Source organism: Aquila chrysaetos, chromosome 20, assembly GCF_900496995.4.
Source record: "Aquila chrysaetos chrysaetos chromosome 20, bAquChr1.4, whole genome shotgun sequence".
In the NCBI taxonomy this organism is placed as follows: domain Eukaryota; kingdom Metazoa; phylum Chordata; class Aves; order Accipitriformes; family Accipitridae; genus Aquila; species Aquila chrysaetos.
In genome coordinates this window covers 20,056,324-20,076,692 of record NC_044023.1, presented here as the reverse complement: position 1 = coordinate 20,076,692, position 20,369 = coordinate 20,056,324, and the positions used below count along the sequence as shown (strand labels likewise).

Genomic DNA, 20,369 nt, shown 5'->3' with positions numbered 1-20,369 from the left:
GGGGGAGCAGGAGAACAGGAGTTCAAAGGGCTTTGGGGCTCCAGAGCGCCCTGATGCTCAGTCAGGTCCACAAAGGAGTAAGGTGAAGAAGTACACATGCATTACTTTTTTATTCAGCGTTGGCACCTCTTGGGCCAGGTGCAGTGAGGAGGAACCGGGATTGATTCAATCCTTACAGGGTCTGTGGGGTAAATTTGCTTTGATGCTCCTCTGCCCCAGACAAGGTGAGGTGCAGCTTGTGTGTGTCCCCCCCTCCACGGCCATGCCCACAGCACACATGCCCACAGAGGCTGGGTTGGGGGCTGCAGGTGGTTCCTGTTCACAGCGGGGAACAGGGGGAACATCGGGACTGGGGCTGGCAGGAGAACTGCTGGATCTGCTGCAGGCCGGGGAGCTTGAGGAGCACGAGCAGAGGGGACATGGGCACTGGAGTCGAGACAGGCCTCCAGGCTGGCTCCGGTGGCCGTGGGCTGCCTCCGCTCCACTGCGGGATGTGCTCTAAACCTGCTGGGGGATCCCTCTGGACCTGCTGTGGGATGTCCCCAAACTGCTGCGGGATGTCCCCCTGCCAGCCCTGGGATCACCCTCTAGACCTGCTGAGGAACGTCCCCAACATCCTGAGGGACGTCCCCCCCAGACCTGCTGTGGGCTGTCACCCCCCCCCCACCCCCAGACCTGCTGTGGGATGCCGCTACATTCTCGGGGACCCCCCCCCCCCCCCCCCCCAACCAGCCCTGGGACGTCTCCTTGAACTGCCCCCCCCCAGCCATCCACCGCCCCCCCCCCAAAAAAAAACCCCAAAAACCCGCAGAGTCTCGTCCCGTCCCGCGGCCGCGCACCTGGGCGCGGTGGGCTGCGCGGTCCGCGGCCGTGCCAGGGCGGCGGGGGGGGGTGACTCACGCTGCCGCCGCCGGCAGCCCCCGGCTTTATAACGGCAGGGGCGGCCGCCGCGCCCGGGCTCCGCTGCGCCGCGCCCGCGGGGGGAGCGTTTAGGGAGCGCGGCCGCGGGACGGCAGCATGCGGAGCTTGCGCGGCGTTCCGCCGTCGTTGCCGGTGGTGTTGCTGCTGCTGGTGGTGGTGGCGGCCGCGGGGCACGGCGCAGTCATCACCGGGGTGAGCGCCCGCCGGACGGCACCGACGGGACCCGGCACCGGCAGCTGGGGGGTCGCGGGGGGGGGGGGGGAAGAGCTGCGCCGGCTGCGGTGGAGGGCTGGAGGAGGTGTGGGGGGGGGGGATATAGGACGTGGGGGTCTGTCTGCCGTGGGTGATAGCGGGACGTGGGGGGGCTGCTCGGGCTAAGTGGTGGCTGGGTGTGGGGGAGATCTCTCTGGGGTGAGGGGTGCCGGGGCGGGGGGGGGGGGGGGGTCTCTCGGGGGTCTGGCGGGGGTGAGTGATGCTAGGACAGAGGGGACTCGCGGAGGGGTGAGGGATGTCTGGAGTTGGGGGTGTCGGGGGGAGAAGTGATAAGCAGGACGGGGAAGGGAGGGCTGGGCCAGGGGATGAGCGATGCCGGGGCTTGGGGGGGGGGGGGGGGGGGGGGGGGTCTCTGGGGTGAGGGGTGCGCGGAGCTGGGGGTGTCTCTGCGGTGGGTGATGCCAGGACTTGCGGGGCTCTGGGGTGAGGGATGCCACGGTGTGGGGTCTGTCCCGTTGGGTGAGGGATGCCTGGACTCGGCGGGGGGGGTATCTTCAGCCTGGTCCGTGAGTGTGCAGAGACTCCAGCTGCTTCTCCAGGGCTGGAGGCTGCCGTCCCGTCCCGTCCCGTCCCGGGTCCCCCTCCCAGCCCCGGGCTGCCCCCAAACCTGCCCCGGGGGGACCCGGCTCCGGGCACCGCTCTGCCCGCTTCTGCACCCCGAGTCCCTCCAGCTCCTCCAGTCCTACCGCTTACAGGGCAGGCACCGGTATTGCAATCATCGAAAAAAACTGCCTTTTTCTTTTTTCCCTTTTTTTTTTTTTGAGTATGACTCTGCTGCTTTTTTTCCTCAATAGTCACCCATTGCAAATGAGTCCTCTGTTATTGTTGTTGTTGTTTTTAGGCTTAAGATTTACTTTGGTTGTGAAAATTTTTTTTTCCCAAAGTCGTTATTTAACCCAAAGCATTGCATCACTCTTAAGTAAAATGATTTTTTTTTTTTTTAGTGTTTGCTTTGGATTAATAACTCAGCGCTTGCATTCCTTCGAGAGCTTACACGTCTTTTGTAACCATCAGAAGTTGTAGCAGCAGCAGATTACTCCGTGGCTGTCCAGGCTCCCTGTCTGGACTTCACTGAAGTCCGTGAAACAGCTCGTAGGCATTTCTCTGGATGTCAGATCAGGACTGATTAATTTTCAGAGCAAAGAGTGTGAAGAAATTTTTTAATATTTGAGAATTTCAAGTTCCTTTTAAGTAGAAATGTTTCCAGCAATGGAGGACCAGTTTATATAAGTCTGTTATTAGAGTTGTGGCTACACCTTTAAAGCATAATTAATCCATTAAATAAAGTAATGGTGAAGCACTGAATAATAGATCAAGGATAAAGCAGATTCAAAAAGTAAAAATAGATTAGAACTAGGAAATGTTACTTTATTAACTACTGCAGTGCATTTCTGCTTAAAGCACTTTGATGCATTTTTGGCTTCTGATGAATGGGCAAATCTCAGATGAGAGCTGACGTAGGTGTTCCTGTTCCCATCCTCTGAGCCTGAAAGGTGCTTTTCCTTTGCAATTTAAGGACTTGTTTCAAACCTTCCTCAATTCAGTGGTGGTTCAGTGGTGGTTCATGTGCTGACTTCAGTTGTCTTTGGAGCTGGCATTTCACCTGGGACTTTTTCCTTGAGCTGAATTTTCCACAAACCTGTGTTTAAATGGGGTGCTGAAGAGGAATGTCCTTCATGTTGTGTCCTGTGAAGGTTAGGAGTAGCGGCACGAATTACACATTGCAGATAAGGTGTGGGCAGGAGCATTTGGGTTGAATATTTTCAAAACTTGTCATACATTTTTGGAAAGGAAGCCTTAGAAGTTCTGCCAGATGTATACATGTGTGTGTGAGTTTTAAAACTAAATTTTTCAGCACGGTGTTTTAGATACCCTTGCTTGCCAGGACATAACCAGGACCAGTCCCACGGAGATGGATGGGCTTTGAGATATACAACTGAGGGAAAAAAAGGGAGTCAGGAGGTGACTGGTGAGGAATAGCAGAGCCTGTGACTTCAGCTGAGCAGTGGACACTGGTGTGCCAGGGGCGGCCAAAATCACTGGACCTGCAGGTTTTTTGTGACTACAGCAAAATTAGACCATTAGAGTGCTTTTTTTTGAGAGGGAGAGAGAGGTTAGGAAATAAACATTATCTACTTGGCAGGCTGTAGTGGTCATTTTATGGTCGTATTAGTCTTGCAAGTAAATACTCTGTGTGACTGGGCTCACCTGTAGCATAGAGCTGTCTGCTTAGCAAAATGTGTGTTTAGGAGGAGTGCTAGCTGTTTGGGTTATGCACACTATTTAATGGCTTGACCCTAATGCAACAGCTTTTTCCTAAATTACTGGCTGATCTGTAAATACGTATTTTGATCAGGCTTCTGCTGGTTGAACTAGAATATTTACCCAGTAGAGTACAGTCTAATGGCATTTATCATGTAAATCCCGAGGTAAGAGCTGTAAGGTTTTTTTTCCTCAAGCGAATGTTTGTTCTGATACGCAGTCTTCCCCAGAGCCGTTATCATCTTTTACGTGCATTTTTACAAGTTGCCTGTTGATGTACTGCTGACCAGTGCCTTTGGTCTGTCACTCCTCCTGTCAGACATTAAGAGTGTAGTGAGTTAATTAAGCTTACCTTTTGGGTGTAATTAGAACCTTTAACTAATGGCATTTCTCACTGGAGAAAGGAGACTGGGTTTTTGCATTAAATTCATATAATAAAAAGTCTGACAAACTTTTGGTTAAAAAATAGGCGAAAGATGTGCAGTAACCTGTTTCCAAACCCTAACATGTCCACTGCTCTTCATGGTTTTTGGGTTTTTTAAAACATACCCAGTAGTTTGCATTTTGGTTTGTGCTTATCTAAGCTGTATTGGGTAAGTGGCTGAAATATTTCCCCCCTGCCTTGCAGGGGGAATGCTACCACAGTAGCATTTTCTGGGATGTGGACACTTATGCAAAGGTTTTTCTATTACACGTTTAAGACCTCTTTTAGTTACATGTAATTCTAGATAAGAACCACAGAATCCATATTTAAACTTCTATTTTAGCTACTTCCACTTGGACTTCTCTAATAAAACTATCATGCAGTCTTGCATTTGCAAAGGCATTCAACCATAAGATATTATCATAAGAAATTAGAAGGAATAGTCACTTAAAAGTCTTTAAATTAATGGAAAATTTCCTATCTTAGCTACTCCATAAGACAAGATTCCTGACTGTTTGGTGCGCTTGGTCCTTGCAGCTGCCTGAGCTCACCCAGGCTCCGATCTGGGAAGGCAGAATGGGACGTGCCACGGTCCATCAGTGCTCAGAAGTTGGGACTGTAAATCACTGTCTGTCCTGGATTTGGCCCTGAGCAGCTCTGTATGTGGTCATGGCTTTAAACATCCCGGGCTCAACTCTGAAACGTGCCAGGAGCCTGTACGTTCAGATCCATGGGAGATACGAGTATTGCGAATCGGCCTTAAACCCTCTTATTCAGCCTTAACGAGCTATCATAACTTGCGGGGTGCCAGAGGCAGCTCTTGAGCACCTGATCTGCCCTATTTCTGGAGCACATTTATTATTAATTTTATTTGCCTAATGCTGTATTGAACTCCAGGCCTGCGACCGAGACCAGCAGTGCGGAGGAGGGATGTGCTGTGCGGTTAGCCTCTGGATCCGCAGCCTGCGAATGTGCACGCCGATGGGAAATTTGGGGAGAGGAGTGCCATCCTTTGAGTCACCGAGTGAGTGTGTCACCGGGGGGGGCTGTGGGACCGGAGCTGGCAGGGCACAAAGAAACAGGAATATACTGCACTGTACGTCACATTGCATAAAAACTATACGTGGTGAAAAGGCGGGGAAACGTCCCGTGCGTTATGATACCCAGCTATTTGCATTTGTATGGAAATAGCACTGCAGGTACCTACGTAAGGAAATACATTACTGTCAGAATTATGCTGAAGGGAATCCGAGGATGAAAGTACTACAGAATTTCCAGATTGTTTTCTTATTAGTTTGTTGTTGCTGTTTTGCATCATTACATGATCTGAAACAGCTCTAGCAGTTCCCCAGCCCAGCCCTGCCAATGCCTACGTGTGTGAGCAGGAGCATAGCAAATGGCACCGACCTCGGTGGAACTGGACAAGATCCCATCACAAGCATAAAATGTCACCAGCTGGTGTCGGGACACCTGGTGCATCACTGCAGCACGGTCCCTGCCGTCAAACAGCAATGTCCTGATGTGCTCCAGAGGCTGGGAGCCGCTGGTGCCTTCAAAAGCCATTGAGAAGGCGTTGACACACACTTGTACTTGAGAAAAATCACCACGGGCTCTCTTTGCTTCTATTCTACCTATTAATTTCAAATATACATGTGTGTATACATCTATACACACACATATATATGATACTAGTTACATATTGGTACCTTATTATATGACACACTGTTATTAATATAATGATATTAACAAATACATTTATTTAAAGCCACATAATTATATGTATATTATAAACCACATATATGTAGTATGAAAAAGGCTGCTTATTTATAAGTAATACAAAAGACTGAATGGGATGTTACTAAGGAGCTTGAGAACTTGGTGGTCTTCAGAGCTATCCTCAGGGAAGAGTATGGCCCAAGAGTCATCACATGTGAAAGATATCAAGGCAATAAACTTAGATTATAAATGTGCAGCTAGTTAGCTGCCTCTCTCACTGCCTCATCCAATGCCTGGCTTCTCAGCTCAGTATCTATGGTTTATTTTCTCAGTTTTAGGAAGTTCAAGGCTCTGTTCTATTACAGTTAAATTTTTTTAAATCTTCTGTTGTGATATTGGGGACCAAATTCTCATTTTTACTATGTAATGTAGCAGGGTTTTCTTGTAAGGGCTCTTTACATTAACAGGAGTCTCAGGATAAGAGAAATTGTCTTCCAGGGTTTTTTTTTTTTTACGAGCTTATTGCTATTGGGCAATAATTTATACTGTCTGATATATTTTAAGCTAATTGCCTGCATAAATACAATGAGAGAAGATGCCTGTCCACCCCAGACTTACAGTCATAGTCACTGATGTTTATAAGCTTTATGAGGTTAATTTTAGATTTAGATTCCTCACCCCGCTGCTCCTCATGACAAACACAAAGCAAATTGATTTACTGTAGTATGTGAGATTAGGTATTTTTAAGGATGGAGAGTTTGCTCAACGGTTCTTCTCCCCTCAATATTTGGGTAGGGGGCAGCTGGGAGACCAGTCGCCCTGAGCACCAAAACCTTTCCTTTGCCTGCAGGTCGGGTACAAAGCAGGCACCACCATGGCCGTGCCACCGCCTTGGGCACCTCCAGAGGAGCCTGGAGATACCCTGGCGATGATGGCTGGGCAGTTGGATTTCCACCTTCTAGTTTCCTTCTCAGCAACTAGATGGCGTTGGCTTGATGCCGTTACCAATCTCGGTTGGCATTGCCGAGGCAGGGTTTGCAGGCAGGGGCAGGCAGGTGAGATTTGGCAGGTGAGATTTGGCAGGTCAGCAGACAGAGCTGGCAGCACAGGGGTGGCTTTGCTGCCGCTCTGCACCTCGCACGTAACCCCCGCGTCTCCCCCGGCAGGTCCCTCGTTTTCTTTTCACCCACAAACTCCCATTGCCTCGTGCTCATTAAATCCCGGTGCTGGGCACACGGCGTGGCAACGCGTGCACCGGCTCAGCCGGCGATGCCGGCACCGGCTGCGGGTACGTAGGCTCTGCCTGCGCAGGCAGAAGCTGCACGCCCCGGCAAAGCGCCCGTCCTGCAGAGCTGTCACCCGCTGCCTGTCCCCAAACGGGTGCGTTATTAAGCCACGTCTTCAGCGTGGGAGTCCCGCTGAAAGGAACGTTTCCTTGCAGCGAATGTAGCGTTTGGAATAAATCACTTGAGCTGTCGGAGGGCTGAGAGGTACCTCTGAGTCAGCCTTACCAGCCTGAGGAGCTCAGATTTTATTTTTTTCTGCAGCGCTGTGCGTGGGCACCCAAGAAGTGTGATTCCCATGGGGAGTCCCCAGCACCCGTGGTCGGTGGCCTCTCCGGGGCAGAGGGGCCGTGGTGGGTGGCGTGGGGAAGCCCACGGCGTCCCTCGCTCTGGGGCTGCTCTTCAGACGGTGCTGGGCAGGGGGCTGGTGCTGGCCCAGGGCACTGCAGGCGATGTGAGCCCCCCGCTCGCCCCCCTGTACCTGATGGGGTGTCACTGGAGTCGGGCAGGTCCTTGGTGTGATGCAGGGGGAACATGTGGGATTTTCTCCCTTGGACTTTCTTAAAGAGAAAATTTGCACACCGACACAAAACAATCCTGGAATATTAAAATCGCAGGCTCAAAACACCCAGAAATCTGGAAGTGAGGGAATTAGGGCTGCCTGCCTGGCTTGCAGCAGTGGCTTTATACCTCTGCGCTTCCCTCGCCGCATCCCGACGGATGCTCAGTGCGTGCTGCCGGCCAGCAGCACCGCAGCTCCCGGCCATGGTGTTCCAGCAGGCTGTCCTGCTGGGCTCGGCTCATGTGCTGGCAGAGGCACAGCTCCTGTAAAAGACAGAGCTCGTGATCAAGTTGTTAATGAGTGTCAGCACGTATGCACGTCGTGGCACAATTAAATTTGGGTAATGCAGTCCGTATGTGTGCTCCCTGCAACACGGCGTGGCTGGAGGAGGGTGGAATGAATTCAGAAACCTCTGCCTTGTGGTGGAAAGGATCCTGCTCCACGGGAGGTCGGGCGAGATGACCTCCTGAGGTCCCTTCCAGCCTGAATTACTACGGGATCCTGCGGTTCCCGGGTCCTGCTACGCGGCTGACAGGCTGCTGTGTGCCGTATGACAACGCAGGAATCGCGGCAGGCAGGAATCGCGGCAGGCAGAAACCCCTGCACAGTAAACACCGCAAAACGTGATGCTAAAGGCCAGTGTAGTTTCACAACAAACTCCTTTATGAAATGGGAGTAAATGGAGAACATGCGTCACAGATGTAGATTTACACAGCGACACGGACTGCTATATTTCGCTCTTAACTGTGGCTTGACCGGGAAATGCGATGGGGTTGGCTTTGCCATCTGCTCTCCAGCCCCCGTGCTGCAGCTCGTGGGGATCTAACTGCGGTGGGGGGAGTTATCCCCGTATCCCCACTATTGATCCGAATCCACCCGCCCCCCGAGCACCACGGCTGCTGTGCTCCCTGTCCCTGATGTCCGTGCTCCTTGTCCCCAGGTTCCCTTCTCCGGACGGCGGATGCACCACACCTGCCCGTGTCTCCCCAGCCTGGCCTGCGTACGGACTTCTCCCAGCAAATTCAAATGTTTACCGGACTTCAGAAAAGAAGATGTCTTTTTTTAGCAGGAGCTATTCTGCGCTAGAAAGAGCCACTCGATGTATTCTTTTTCTTGTTATTGTGATGAACAAGGTACTTGCCAGGGGAAACCCTTTACCATACTTTCCTGCCTCACCAACATTAAAACTGAAGATGAGATACTGTGTTGTAGTGGCCAAGGTTTTCAGGACTCGCGGTGGCGGATGCTTTCATTTTGGGTTGAGCAAAAGGACATCTGCTAAAGCAATATTGCTTTCTGAGGGCAGGAGCTTAATGCTTTCTGAACCATCTCATGGTCTTCATGGTTCCAGCTTAACCCCAGAATGAAAACATCCAAGATTGTCAGTTTTGGAAAATTTTGGCCACGTTTTTACATTTTGGAATGCCTGAATCGAACTGAGAGTTGAATAACTGCATAGTGTCAAGCATATGACAATTGCTAAAAACCTGTATTTACATTACATTTCGTATCTTTATTAATATAACTGTATTTGTAAGTTAGGCGCATCTCTAGGGTAAAAGTTTAACCAATAGATGTAGTTTTTACACTTTTTAAAAGTGGTGGGTGGAACCAAAGCATTTCAATATTCAAAGCATTAAAAGATTTTGTTATTTTAGTATTCTAAGATGAGAAGAAGTTGTTACTTGAGTTGGTGTAAAACTACCTGATCATCTCAAACTATGTATTAAGATGTAGTTTATATTAAAAAAGGAACCCTGAAGTTTATTGTAATGGGCTGCCTGACTTCTTGTATATGTATCAAATTTGCTGTGTAAAAATTCTGTATCAGAATAATGGCAGTATATGATTTGATTTATTTTAATATTATAACATTATTTTGTCATTGTGGTTTTCCATTTTTATTCAGTGTAATCTGCTATCACACACTCGATTCACCCAAGCTAGCAGAGCTGCTTACGGATAGCTTAGCAAAAGATTATATGCCTCTGGCTGCTTTTAGGGAAACTCAGCAGTTTACAAGGCATGAACTCCTCAACCAAGCTGCAGTCTTAGACGATGGAGGAATCTTGGTGTAGCTAATACAAGAGGTTTTTCTTGGCACGTGCCTCAAAGAATCAACTTTAGCCCAGCGAACTTCAAATTTGTGGATTTTCTATGAAATGCTGTGCAACTTCATATTTACTTGTCATCCCTGGAGCTGGAATTCCAATAGTTTGTGTGAGTTTCACACATTTCTTGCTCTCAGACATGCAAACATATGCTGGAACTGGAAAAGTGAAGTCATTCATCTTTCAACAATCAGTGCTTTGCTGCTGATGACGATGGGGAAGTGGGGGAGAAAAGTTAGCATGCTTGTATTAAGCCAAACACCTGTATTACTTAGAGAAGATGAGAAACATCCCAGTGAGTTTACCAGGTACCTTTCGCTGGGCTCCACAGCCTCCCTGAGGAGACAGAAAGGAACAACTGGACTTGTTATTTTGCCAGATCCTTGTGGATCCTGCACAGGTTAGGAAAAAAAAAATGTCTTGAGAGATAGGATTGCATCTTCCTGGCTCAAGACAGCCCAACCCCAGGGCTCTATATATTTTGCTTCACCCTTTGCGGTGGCGGTACAGCAGCTGTGCAAGTGGCAACAGACTCAGGTCCTGTAGAAAAAAAAAAAAAAAAAAAAAAGAAGTCTGAGGTGCCACCAAATGGTAATTTTATATGTGGTTTGCATTAATGTAATCAGGTACAAAGTACCTGTATTAGATCTGAAGTCTTAGAGGGGCTCATCGCTAACCCAAGGGGCTGAATTGTGCTGGTGAAAGACCAGCTCATTCCCATGCTAATGCAGTGACATGTGAGCACTGCAGAAATTCCGATAACCTGGATTTAAAGACTTTTCTGTCTTTTTTGCTTTTCTGTCCATGTCTATCAGTATAAAATTAGCTTAATACCATGGACTTCAACTTACACTCAAAGGGAGAATCAAGAAGGAAAATAGAAGCAGCCCAAGTGTGTATGTGTCCCATCTCTTGCTCCATTCATTTTTACCAAAGCACATTTTCTTGGTGCTCGAAAGAATGAACCATAGCAGGAAACGCCAGCCCTGCTTCTCATCTCCCACTGGCATAAATCACCAGTGACTCCACTGAAGGTAATAATCCTGGTTTCTATCATTGTAAATGAGTGGACAATTATATCTGATGACTGCCTTAGACCTGCCATGCTGAACTCCTAGGAGAGTTTATCAGGCAAAAGCAGAGCAGCTTTGTAGTTGTAATTTGTGCCAATTAACTTGTGGGATTAGGCATTTATCTGGGTAATGAGAACAGCCCCAATTACACGAGATCAAAGTTCACACCATCCATAGGAGGTCAAAGTACTCGTGTCCTGCAGATGCTCCTGGACAGGGCATTAGGAAGGTGCTGCTTTGAGAGAGACATTATCCTGCACTTGCCTCCAAGGGACTTCTCCGCACCTTCCCTGCCGCAGCCGGTCTGCCCGCCGCGCGAGCGTGGCTGCTGGCATAGAAGAGCTAAAGGCAAAACCTCACTGTCCTACATCCCCACTATATTCACTTGGCAATCATTATGATGATTCCCCTTCTACTAATTTGATTCTCATTAATTGACACTCCCAATGAAGGTTAGTTGATCTGAGAGATCATTTTGGGAGGAAGATTAAGCTTTTGCATCCCAATTCTTTCCTAAACTCAGTCCTAATCAATTATCTTTTCTCTTGTCCTGGGGGAGATTTCCTAACCCAAGCACACCTGCAAAGTGCCTTTAATTTCTTTCTGCAGTGGAAGGGGGGGGGGGGGAAAGCCCTTTGCTTTACAGTGATAATAGATAAACTAGTGACCACAAGAAGTATTTGAAATGCAAATGACCATGCCTGCCCCTCTGCTTTTCCCTTGAGCCAGCTTTTGACTTGAGGGGCACAGCAAACTGGACTCAATATGAATGATGGAAAAGGTGGCCAGCCTTGAGCCGGCTCTGCCGTGAAAGGTTTTCTGCAGCCCCCTGTGCTGCTCGGTTTGCCTCAGCATCGCCCTGGCAATAATCCCAGGTCAGGAACAGCTTCCTCGCCTGCCTGGGAAGAAGAGAAGGGGGCAGGCCCTTGCAGGAGAAATCAGACAAGGAAAGAGAACAAAACCCGTGCAGCCCTGGAAACACCTCTCTGAAAGGGAGAAGTCTCATTCGTACGTGTAGCTTGTTAGGAGAGAGCCTTGTTTAAACACTTTCCTTTATTCACTTCACTTAGGAGATCTGTGCCAACGTTTGGTTTAATTTTATTAATATTGGAGTAATATTATTAATTATTAATAGAAATGTGTGCATTAATTTTTAATATTATATTAATATTTATGTTGCAGATATGCTATAGAATAATGATGATATCACACAAACCTGTAGGAGTTTCTGTGTTTATTACCAGATATTGGGTTAATAGAGAGCCATTTTGGGAAAGGATACCACCACATATAATGAGTTGCTGCCTTAATTTGATTACATGCTTATTAGGAAAGGTGAAGCAAGGTGTTTCAGGTTTGCGGGTGCACAGCTGGCTGAGCAAGCACGCACCTGTAAGCCTGAGGGAGCTGGAGGGAAAGCTCTGCTGCTGAGCTGGAGAAAACCCAGCTGAAATTCAGCCTCATCTACATCCTCCTGCCCACAATTCCCCCCTGGGAAATTTGGTCACTTTAAAAAAAAAAAAAAAAAAAAGTTACAAAGTCTTTGAATGAGGGGGTGAAACAACATAAATTCTCCTGGTTGTGTGGTAAGTAGGACTCAGATATGCATGGGTGCTTGCCTAGGAGACAGGTCACCCTAAGTAGCTAATGTGAGGCTGCTTAACACAAGGTTGAAGTTTAGCTTGGTGGTTGAGAAAAGGGGCTGGAGCAGCAGGACATGGGTCACTCTGAAGTAAAAATCAGCATTAAGGTGGGTTTTGTTCCTTTGCAGGTGAGCTGGAACCTACAGACTTTTTCTTATCCTGTAACTGTAGTGAGTTAGGAGATTTTATAGCATACCTTGTCAAGGGATATTTTGTTAATTTGTGAGTATGACCACAGGCGAGGTCCTCGCTGATGCCTTCCCCCTGCCCCAGTAGCTCTGGATTTGTTATTACTGCACAGATGGATATTCAAAAGAAACAGAAGGTGCTGAGAATCCCTTGATTTAAACAAGATGTCTCAGGAATTTGATCTTGACAATGTGTAACATGTTTTCCAGAAGGAATTAGAAAATTGCAGGAAGAGAAAAGACTGTGCAAATACAAGAGGATTTTGATAATAGCAAAATCAATGCGCCTTTCTTTATTACATAGATATGAAATGCCAAACCAGCGGGGGTACAGCTGTTAGACTAATCAATAATTCTGAGCACAGGAACGGAGATGAGTTTAATGCACATCAAACATACAGCAAATCACCTATCATTTCTCAAGGAGAGGCTTGAGTGTGGGCAGACCAGCCCAGTGCAGTAGGATACATCTCAATGATTTGGCAGGGCAGATTCCCCCGTATCATCCAGCTGCCTCGGAGGACGGTGGAGCCTTTGAGCCGCTCTGCCCGGTCGTCAGGGCTGGGAAAGGCTGAGTGTGAAGGGCTGAAGCCGAGTAAGCCTGCCGCGCTGAAGGGAGGGTGGATGGCAGCATGTTTCATGGCAAGAAGTACAGCGCAGGGTAACAGCAAGGTGTGCAGGAAAGGAGGGATGAGCGATATAACCATATAGCAGACCTGTAAACACCCCCATGGCAGGGGTTTCCCAAAGGTCTGAGTGTAAGACAGCGTAGTACGGGGGGGGGGGGGAATGAATGCCTGCACAATGTAAAAATGACAAAAAGCCTTATCTGCAAACCCCAGTTTGCCTGAGAAACTGGGTACATGTTAATTGTGTGCCAGGAGTGCCCAGAGCATCCCAGATCGATGCTCCTTTGTACCATGGCACCAGATATCAGCGTGTTACAGGCAAGTCGCTGTTCCCAGAAAGTTACGAATCTCACAGACCAGACAAAGCACGTGTCTGCGCTGTACGTGGCGTGTACCCACACCACTGCAGCCTCAGCTGTCCTGGGATGCATAACCGTCCTGTGCTGTGTCCCAGCAGGCGGCATGGGAAGGATGGGCTGTAGCTGCATCCCTGCCAGCGCCCCGCAGGCGTGAGCGCCGGGACTCCCGTGGGGCTCCTCATGGCACCGCATGGGCAGCGTATCTCTTCTCGGGCTGGGAATCCCACCCCGGCCTCCCAAATCCCAGCGCTGTGCCTCTGCCACAGCATCGCAACATGTGGAAAGGATTAAATCTGGTTTTAAATGTAACGTGGCTTTGTAAATCCCAAGGCTGTAATGCAGTTCAGAAGCAGACTGAAAATACAGCCTGGTTCCAGCCAAGCGAGTAGGGCTGACCCTTCTTTATTTACTTTTTCTCTTGTACGTGTGAGTGCCCTCATGTCACTTCCTGCAGGCGTTTGTGGGCTCTTTCAGTGCGAACGGGCAGCTGTGGCTTTTGCTGCAGAGAGTTCACAAACGAGTAAAGCTGCTATTAATTTCAGGGGGTGTGAAGCGGGGCCCACCCTTTATTTACTCCTCTAGGCTACAGTGGAGCCCAGGCAGCAGAGCACATCTCTTAACTGCTTTCATGGGACCTGCCAGAAAGGCCAGCTCAGGGAGAGGCACTGGTGAGGCAGCTGCAAGCATGCTCACTCTTTCCAAAATTTCACTGCATCCTGTCAAATTAGTAGATTCCCCCCCCCCCCCCCCCCCCCCCCAATTTCTTCTCTCACATGGGTGAAACCTTGACAGGAACGTCCCCCCCCGCTTTAAATTCAATGGCAAAACTTCCTGACTGTGGTGGTGTCATAATTTTGACTCCCTCCCCACCCCGGTTTCATTAAACTCCCCAAAGATGCTAACAAACCTTTCACACATTGCAACAGAGCCTTCAACTATTTGGATTTGGTTTACATCAGCACTTACGCTCAGACAGATATTGCACAAACGGAGAGTAAGAATAAGTCTGGCTGGCTGAGAGTTTAGGATCTTGGGAGGGGGGGAAAATACCGCCGAGACCCCCATCCCCACCGGCAGCACTGCTGGCAGGTCCCGCAGAGCCCGGCTTCTGCAGCATCCTTCATCGCCCTGCCGCGAAGCACTCGGGTGACGCTCAGCCTAAACGTGTCCCTCCTTGCGTTCACGCCGTGGCTCCGAGCTATACCTCTGCCTGTGATTCTGCCGGCTCCTTGGCTCGGGTGCCCACGTTCTCCCCCTTTAGTCACACCGCAGCTTTGGCCGAACATATTGCACGTTCATCGGCCTTCCTCCACGCCCAGATGTCTTCCGCAGCTCTGCCGGAGCTCGCTCCCTCCCCGGGGCAGCCCGGGCTGGTCCCTCTGCCCCGCGGCCGCTGCAGCCCCCGGCGCCCGGGGGACCGTCCCCTCTCCTCCCTCGGCCTCGGCGCAGCGTGCCGCCGGACCCGCTGTGTAGCGTGAGCGTGCGAGGCCTAATGAGGGAGGAAAAGGAAAAAGCCCGGCTGATTTACTTGACTATCAAGCTACTCAACGGTTTCCTTTCCATCACCCTCCTGCAAGCACTTGGTGACAGATGGGGACAGATTGAGTGGTTCGATGGAGTGAGGTAATATTCCACTAAATCATTCCTTCCTCTCGCTGTCAGAAAGCACCCAGACTTCAGCCCTTCCTTCTGAATCTTCCCGTGTTTCCCTCTGTGGATTTTTTTTTAATGACAAAGCCATTTTAGCTCTACCTCTGCTGAAATTTCCGAGAGAAGCAAGCACTGGTATTTATAAGGTATGATAAAATGGGTGTTGTAAAACAGTTAGGAAAAGGAAGGGGTGAATCACTGCGAGACGGAGAGGGTTCTGGTGCTGTTTACTAGTGTTTCTGATTTCTTTTTCTCCCTGCGTGCGCGGGCTGAGTCCCAGACCCCGGCGCAGGGACCCCGGTCGGGCAGGGGGCAGGCGCCTGGGCAGGTGTGCCGTGGGCAGGCACGCAGGCTCACACTGCACGTCTCACAGATGGAAGATCCGTTTTTTTTCCCTGGATGATTTGTTCCAAAGGTTAATCATCCTCACACAAAAACACAGGATTTTTTTTTTTTTTTTTTTTTTTTTTTTTTTTTTTTAATGACACACCAGTAAATAACATTCAGAAACTTTAGGACGGGCTTTCTTTTCACTGGGCGATCTCTTGATTTCTGCCTACTCTGTTAGGGCTGTGATGACTGCCTGAAATTAACTGGGACTTCATAGCTTCCCTGTGCCCTTGCAAGACTAGCTTTGAACTTGAAAGCCTCCTACACAAAGTGCTTTGCGCTATCAACCTGGTCACGGTAGAGGTGAAAAATGTGGCACTGAAGAAAGTGGCTTTCCGATAAATACATCCACAGTACAACCATGCATGACTCACAAGATCAAAGACAGAGTGCAAGTACTGAGGTCATTAAACATGAATAGAAATACAGAAATGCAACAGCTGGCATTAAAGGCTTAGCTTGACTTTAAAGTTAAGTGATGAAAGCTTATGTAGTCAGCGATTGTTCACCCGTGATAATGCTCTGCTCTTGCCATCAGTAGTTCTGTGCGCTACAAAGGTGAGTAAGAATAATTAATCATTTTTCAGATAAAGTACCAAGGTGTGGGGCAGTTAATGACTTGTACCAACCAAAAATAGGCTCAGAGATGCTCAGCATCATCAGCTCTAGGGAAAGTCAGAGGGCCGCAGATGTCAGGCCTGTTGGAAAATCAGCTCTTGGTCACCAGTTCTACAACCGATGGATGAGTAAGGATTTACCCCACACAAGGTTCTTCATGAATGACATGGCATCAGAGGTCACCAGCATAAAAGGAGGTTTGGGGTAAGACTTTCATCAACACCGCCCCAGCCCAGCACGACTTTGCAGCAGCTTTTAAGAGACCATCTTCACCGACGGTCTTTCTCGGATGGCTCCATTTCTTTGAGATGTCATATACTTTATAATAGTCTGAAGCTTAAGAACATCATAGCATGGGAGACGCTTCCTGGTTCGTATCACAATAGAGTTAATTGTAGCCTGTGCAGTGTTTTGAGCAACTATAAAGGAAGCTGTGCTAAAATTGAGGATTTTAAGGAACCTCTATTAGAAAACAGCCCCCCTGCCATGTTTCTAATAGTTTTTTTGATTTGCAGCATAACTATCTAATAAGGTTTCTGGGGTATTCTGAAACTGCACGGAATCATCTGATCTGCAGCCTAAGTTAATGAAGTGCCTTGAGATACTTAACAAGGCATTCTGCCAATATGTCCGTTACTCTGTCCGGAGCCGCTTCTCTTGGGGTGGTTTGCTGGCAGTTCTGAGCAAGGGCAGCTGCTACAGGGGAGCAAAGTGACTGTGCTTTACCATGTGGGGCTAGTGGCAGAGGTCCAGCCAAACTCCACGCATCCTTTGCTGGGAAGGGAGGGAAAATGTCAGCTTTGCTCTCCTCTGAGCTCAGCACAACATATCCCAGGGCAGTCCCACAGCATATGGCAGAGCAGCCTTCTGGAGGTGTAGCTGTATCACATCCAGGTAGAGCCCCGGGAAAGAATTGTTGCTATCGGACTAAGCCAAATTCCTGCCCTTTTTCCTCAAGGCTACTGGCTTCACACCATTCTGGGAGGCAGCTTTGCCTCCCCTGGTGCAGATCTGGTACTGGAAAAGCAAACGATGACAGCTTGTGGGCTACGCATCTCCCTGCTCATCCTCCACCTCTAGCACGACCTCTGAATGAGACCTTTACCCAACAAGATAATTTGGCTGGGGCCAAATATTTCAGCCCCTTTCCTAGCAAACTCTTTCCAAATGTAACAGCAGAGCTAGAAGCACCCCACAGTACTCCAAGCATTTAATGTTGCAAATCGGACGTCGCCATACCCGCTACTTGTTGAGATTTCAGGCCGGTGTCATTTTTCAAGCTGGCCTGACATTTAAGTTCATGCTAAAAACTCCACTGACTTCAAGATTTGGACTGGGAGCGTTTACAAGGAATGTGTTAAATACCTGGTGAGTGAGTGAAGAGGCCAGCAGCAATCAAGATTTTTCCAGAGCAGCTCCCAGTGCAATTCTTCACCACAGATATGCAAAAGCAAGCGCGCCGTGACCTCTGAGCCAGACTGCAGAGAATCTCTGGGGGAGATGATGTTGGTATTTCCTGTGATACTCAGCACTCGTGTTGCCCAGAATATGGAAAACTATCATACATCTGCCTGGAGGGGTATAGAGAAGCCTCAATCTATATTCTGGTCAAGCACAGGTAGATGGAAGAGCTGGGAGAGCCCCACTGCCGTGCAGCTCACCAAACCCTCCGAGTACTTTGCATTCTGGTCAGTGGGGATGGGGAGAGGGGTTCAGGCCATCTGAGTTTTTGCAAGTGAGCCCAGGACTTGCACAACAAGCTGCAATAGCTTCTCATGTGGATGCGGGAGGTAATCATCACCCAGCTCTGAGTCTCAGCCATTAGCACTTCTGAGGAAGGCCAGCAACACTCTGGTTTTTGGATGGGCAGCTGGGGGTATGGAGGCTTACAGCTGCTCCTCACAGGTCCCAACAGCATCAGCAATGGCTCCCTGTGCTCAGCCCTGTCTCCCTAATGTTATTTCTCTTGTTTTGTTATCCTGAGCAGGCTTTCATCCTCTCTGACATCCTTTCTCTGATCTTGGTCAAAGCATTTAATCTCTGCGACCCATTTTCCCCATATGCAGACTAAAGGATGCTGTGAGAACATGCTAATGCTGTGCTTTGGAAATGCTATTTTTTTTGCCACTTTCTTATCTCTTCTCAGATGTCAGAAAGAATAGTTATCCTCTGGTGCCTCTCCAGCCCTTTCTGTTTTTTCATACTTTCTTGGTGCTCTCTCAGCCAGCAGGATAGACTTGCAAGTGGTGTTTGTTGGTGTGCCGGCACCAAGTACCACTTCATTTTCTGCCACGTGTTTGTCCTTGATATTTAGTTTCACATTTTCTGGAATGAAGCCCTATTGTACAACATCCATCTAAACCCTGAATTAAAGCTACTGGAGTTCCTTCTCTTTTGTACTAGCGTGGCCAGGATCATAATCTGCCTGACATTACAAGTACCTAAAATATAAAATTAACTTCAAATGGCACTGATTCTGCCCTCAGAGTACATCAGAAGTCCTGAGACAGCCCTGGAAGCTACATGCAAGCAAAAGGCAGGGTATACAGATAATCTTTTTAAACTTTTTGGTATCCTTTTGCTGTAGCCAGTGTTATTCTCAGTCATGGATGGGTCTGGTTGCCACTGATGGGTGATAGCAAAGCATCTGTTATCTTCAGTGGATAAGAACCGGACTTACCCATCTAGCGAGGGCATTGCCGAGATGGGGGATGCCTATGCACAGATTGGCATTCAATACAGCAGCGTGGCTAAGCTAAGTCTAAATAAAAACCATCGGGTCACCCAAAGGTGATTTTTTTCATCCCCCGCATAAACGATTGACTATACAACTTGTGCTTAATTTTTCTAGAAGTGAAAAATCTGGTCCTTGCAGCTTTTAAGGAGGTTTTAAAATAACTATTCTCTCATCTCTGTGGTTTAAATAGAATCATAACCATACTACTTATAGCTGGAAGAGCGATAGGATGCCAAAATATCAGGCATTTTTAATAGAGTAAAAGAAAGAAAACATTGGCTTGGGTACCAGCCAGGATTAGGAAAAAGAAGGCAAGATTTGAGGTAGAGATCACAGTTCTGGGCCCCTGCATAGGAAGCTTCTTAAATTTTAAGGAAATAAGATTCCACAAAAGTTGGAACCCTGCTGAAAAGACCTAACAGTAAAACAGGCATGTAAGGTATACTTGGAACACAATTCCCAGCAACAGCATTGACACCTTGCCCCTAAGTCTTTGTAATACAACTCTGCCCCATTACTCTCTAAGATTCACTAAGCTATGCTCTGATATTCCATGAGGAAAATATAATTAACACTGATAACCAGCTTCTGCTGTGTCCTGAAGTTCTTGACAGCTTTCCTTCTGTACCCAGATGCATTTTCAAACAGCTTTTTTTTTTTCCCAAACATTAAGTCTCACTTTGTTTTCAAGATAGCCCATCCACGGTCACTTTTCTTAGCCCAGCTCTGGCAGTATCAGCACAGCTCCATCTTCCTCCTGCCTATCTATCTTCTCTGCAGCTATACCGAAAGCTCAAATTGCAAACTTCTCCTTACGCGCTTCAAGAAATGTTGCCTCTCTGGTGTTCAAATCTGAGCTGGGGGTGGAAAGCAAGACATAAAACCAAACCAGATGCCCCACCTCATTTCACTCCCTGCCTAAATCTGAAGCTGCCACCCTAGCCCTCTTCTGATCCGTCACACGCGTCCCTTCTGTGCTCATGTCAGAGTAAGGACAACCATTTCTCAGCTAATGTCTAACAACTTTGGACTACTCTCTACAGAAATACTCTTAGCACAGATGCAGACTTCTTCATGGAAATTGAGCTTATCTCTGTCATTTTGTGTGCGACTTGCTCCAGCGCTGTGATGTAAATGTTTGTAAATGTTACATGATACATCAGAAAGAAAGCCCGTCAGGGACAGCTTCCCCTGAGATGGCTAAAAACTTGTGTCAGGATCCTGCCATCAGGCTGCCAGTTAAAACGCTTTCAGAGAAGTTTTTGTAGAACAATAAAGCAGGTTAAAATGCCATGCTTAATAAATGTAAATTACCTGTTAAGAATATAGTTTACCAATGAGTACAGTATTAACCAAGCCACCATGTCAAAAACCTGCTTTGCCAACTAAAATCAGCAATCCACAATTCCACACTCTTTTCTACCGTTAACAGAGGAGCGATTAGCTAAAACAGAAATTTGGTTTCAGTAGACAAAGAGAATTGTGCTATTTAAACCTGTTGCCCATCATGAACTTAAGTCTTCTTAAAAA

The 20,369-nt window shown here is 48.2% G+C and overlaps 1 protein-coding gene across 1 annotated transcript; it reads left to right on the top strand.

Annotated features, from left to right (window-relative positions):
- Positions 1-1,005: 1,005 nt before the first annotated feature.
- Positions 1,006-9,326, top strand: PROK2 (prokineticin 2). Its single transcript, XM_029996354.2, is given in 4 exon segments — positions 1,006-1,113; positions 4,778-4,873; positions 4,875-4,904; positions 8,382-9,326. Coding segments are annotated over 4 exon segments (348 nt in total). The 5' UTR covers positions 1,006-1,017; the 3' UTR covers positions 8,508-9,326.
- Positions 9,327-20,369: the final 11,043 nt, after the last annotated feature.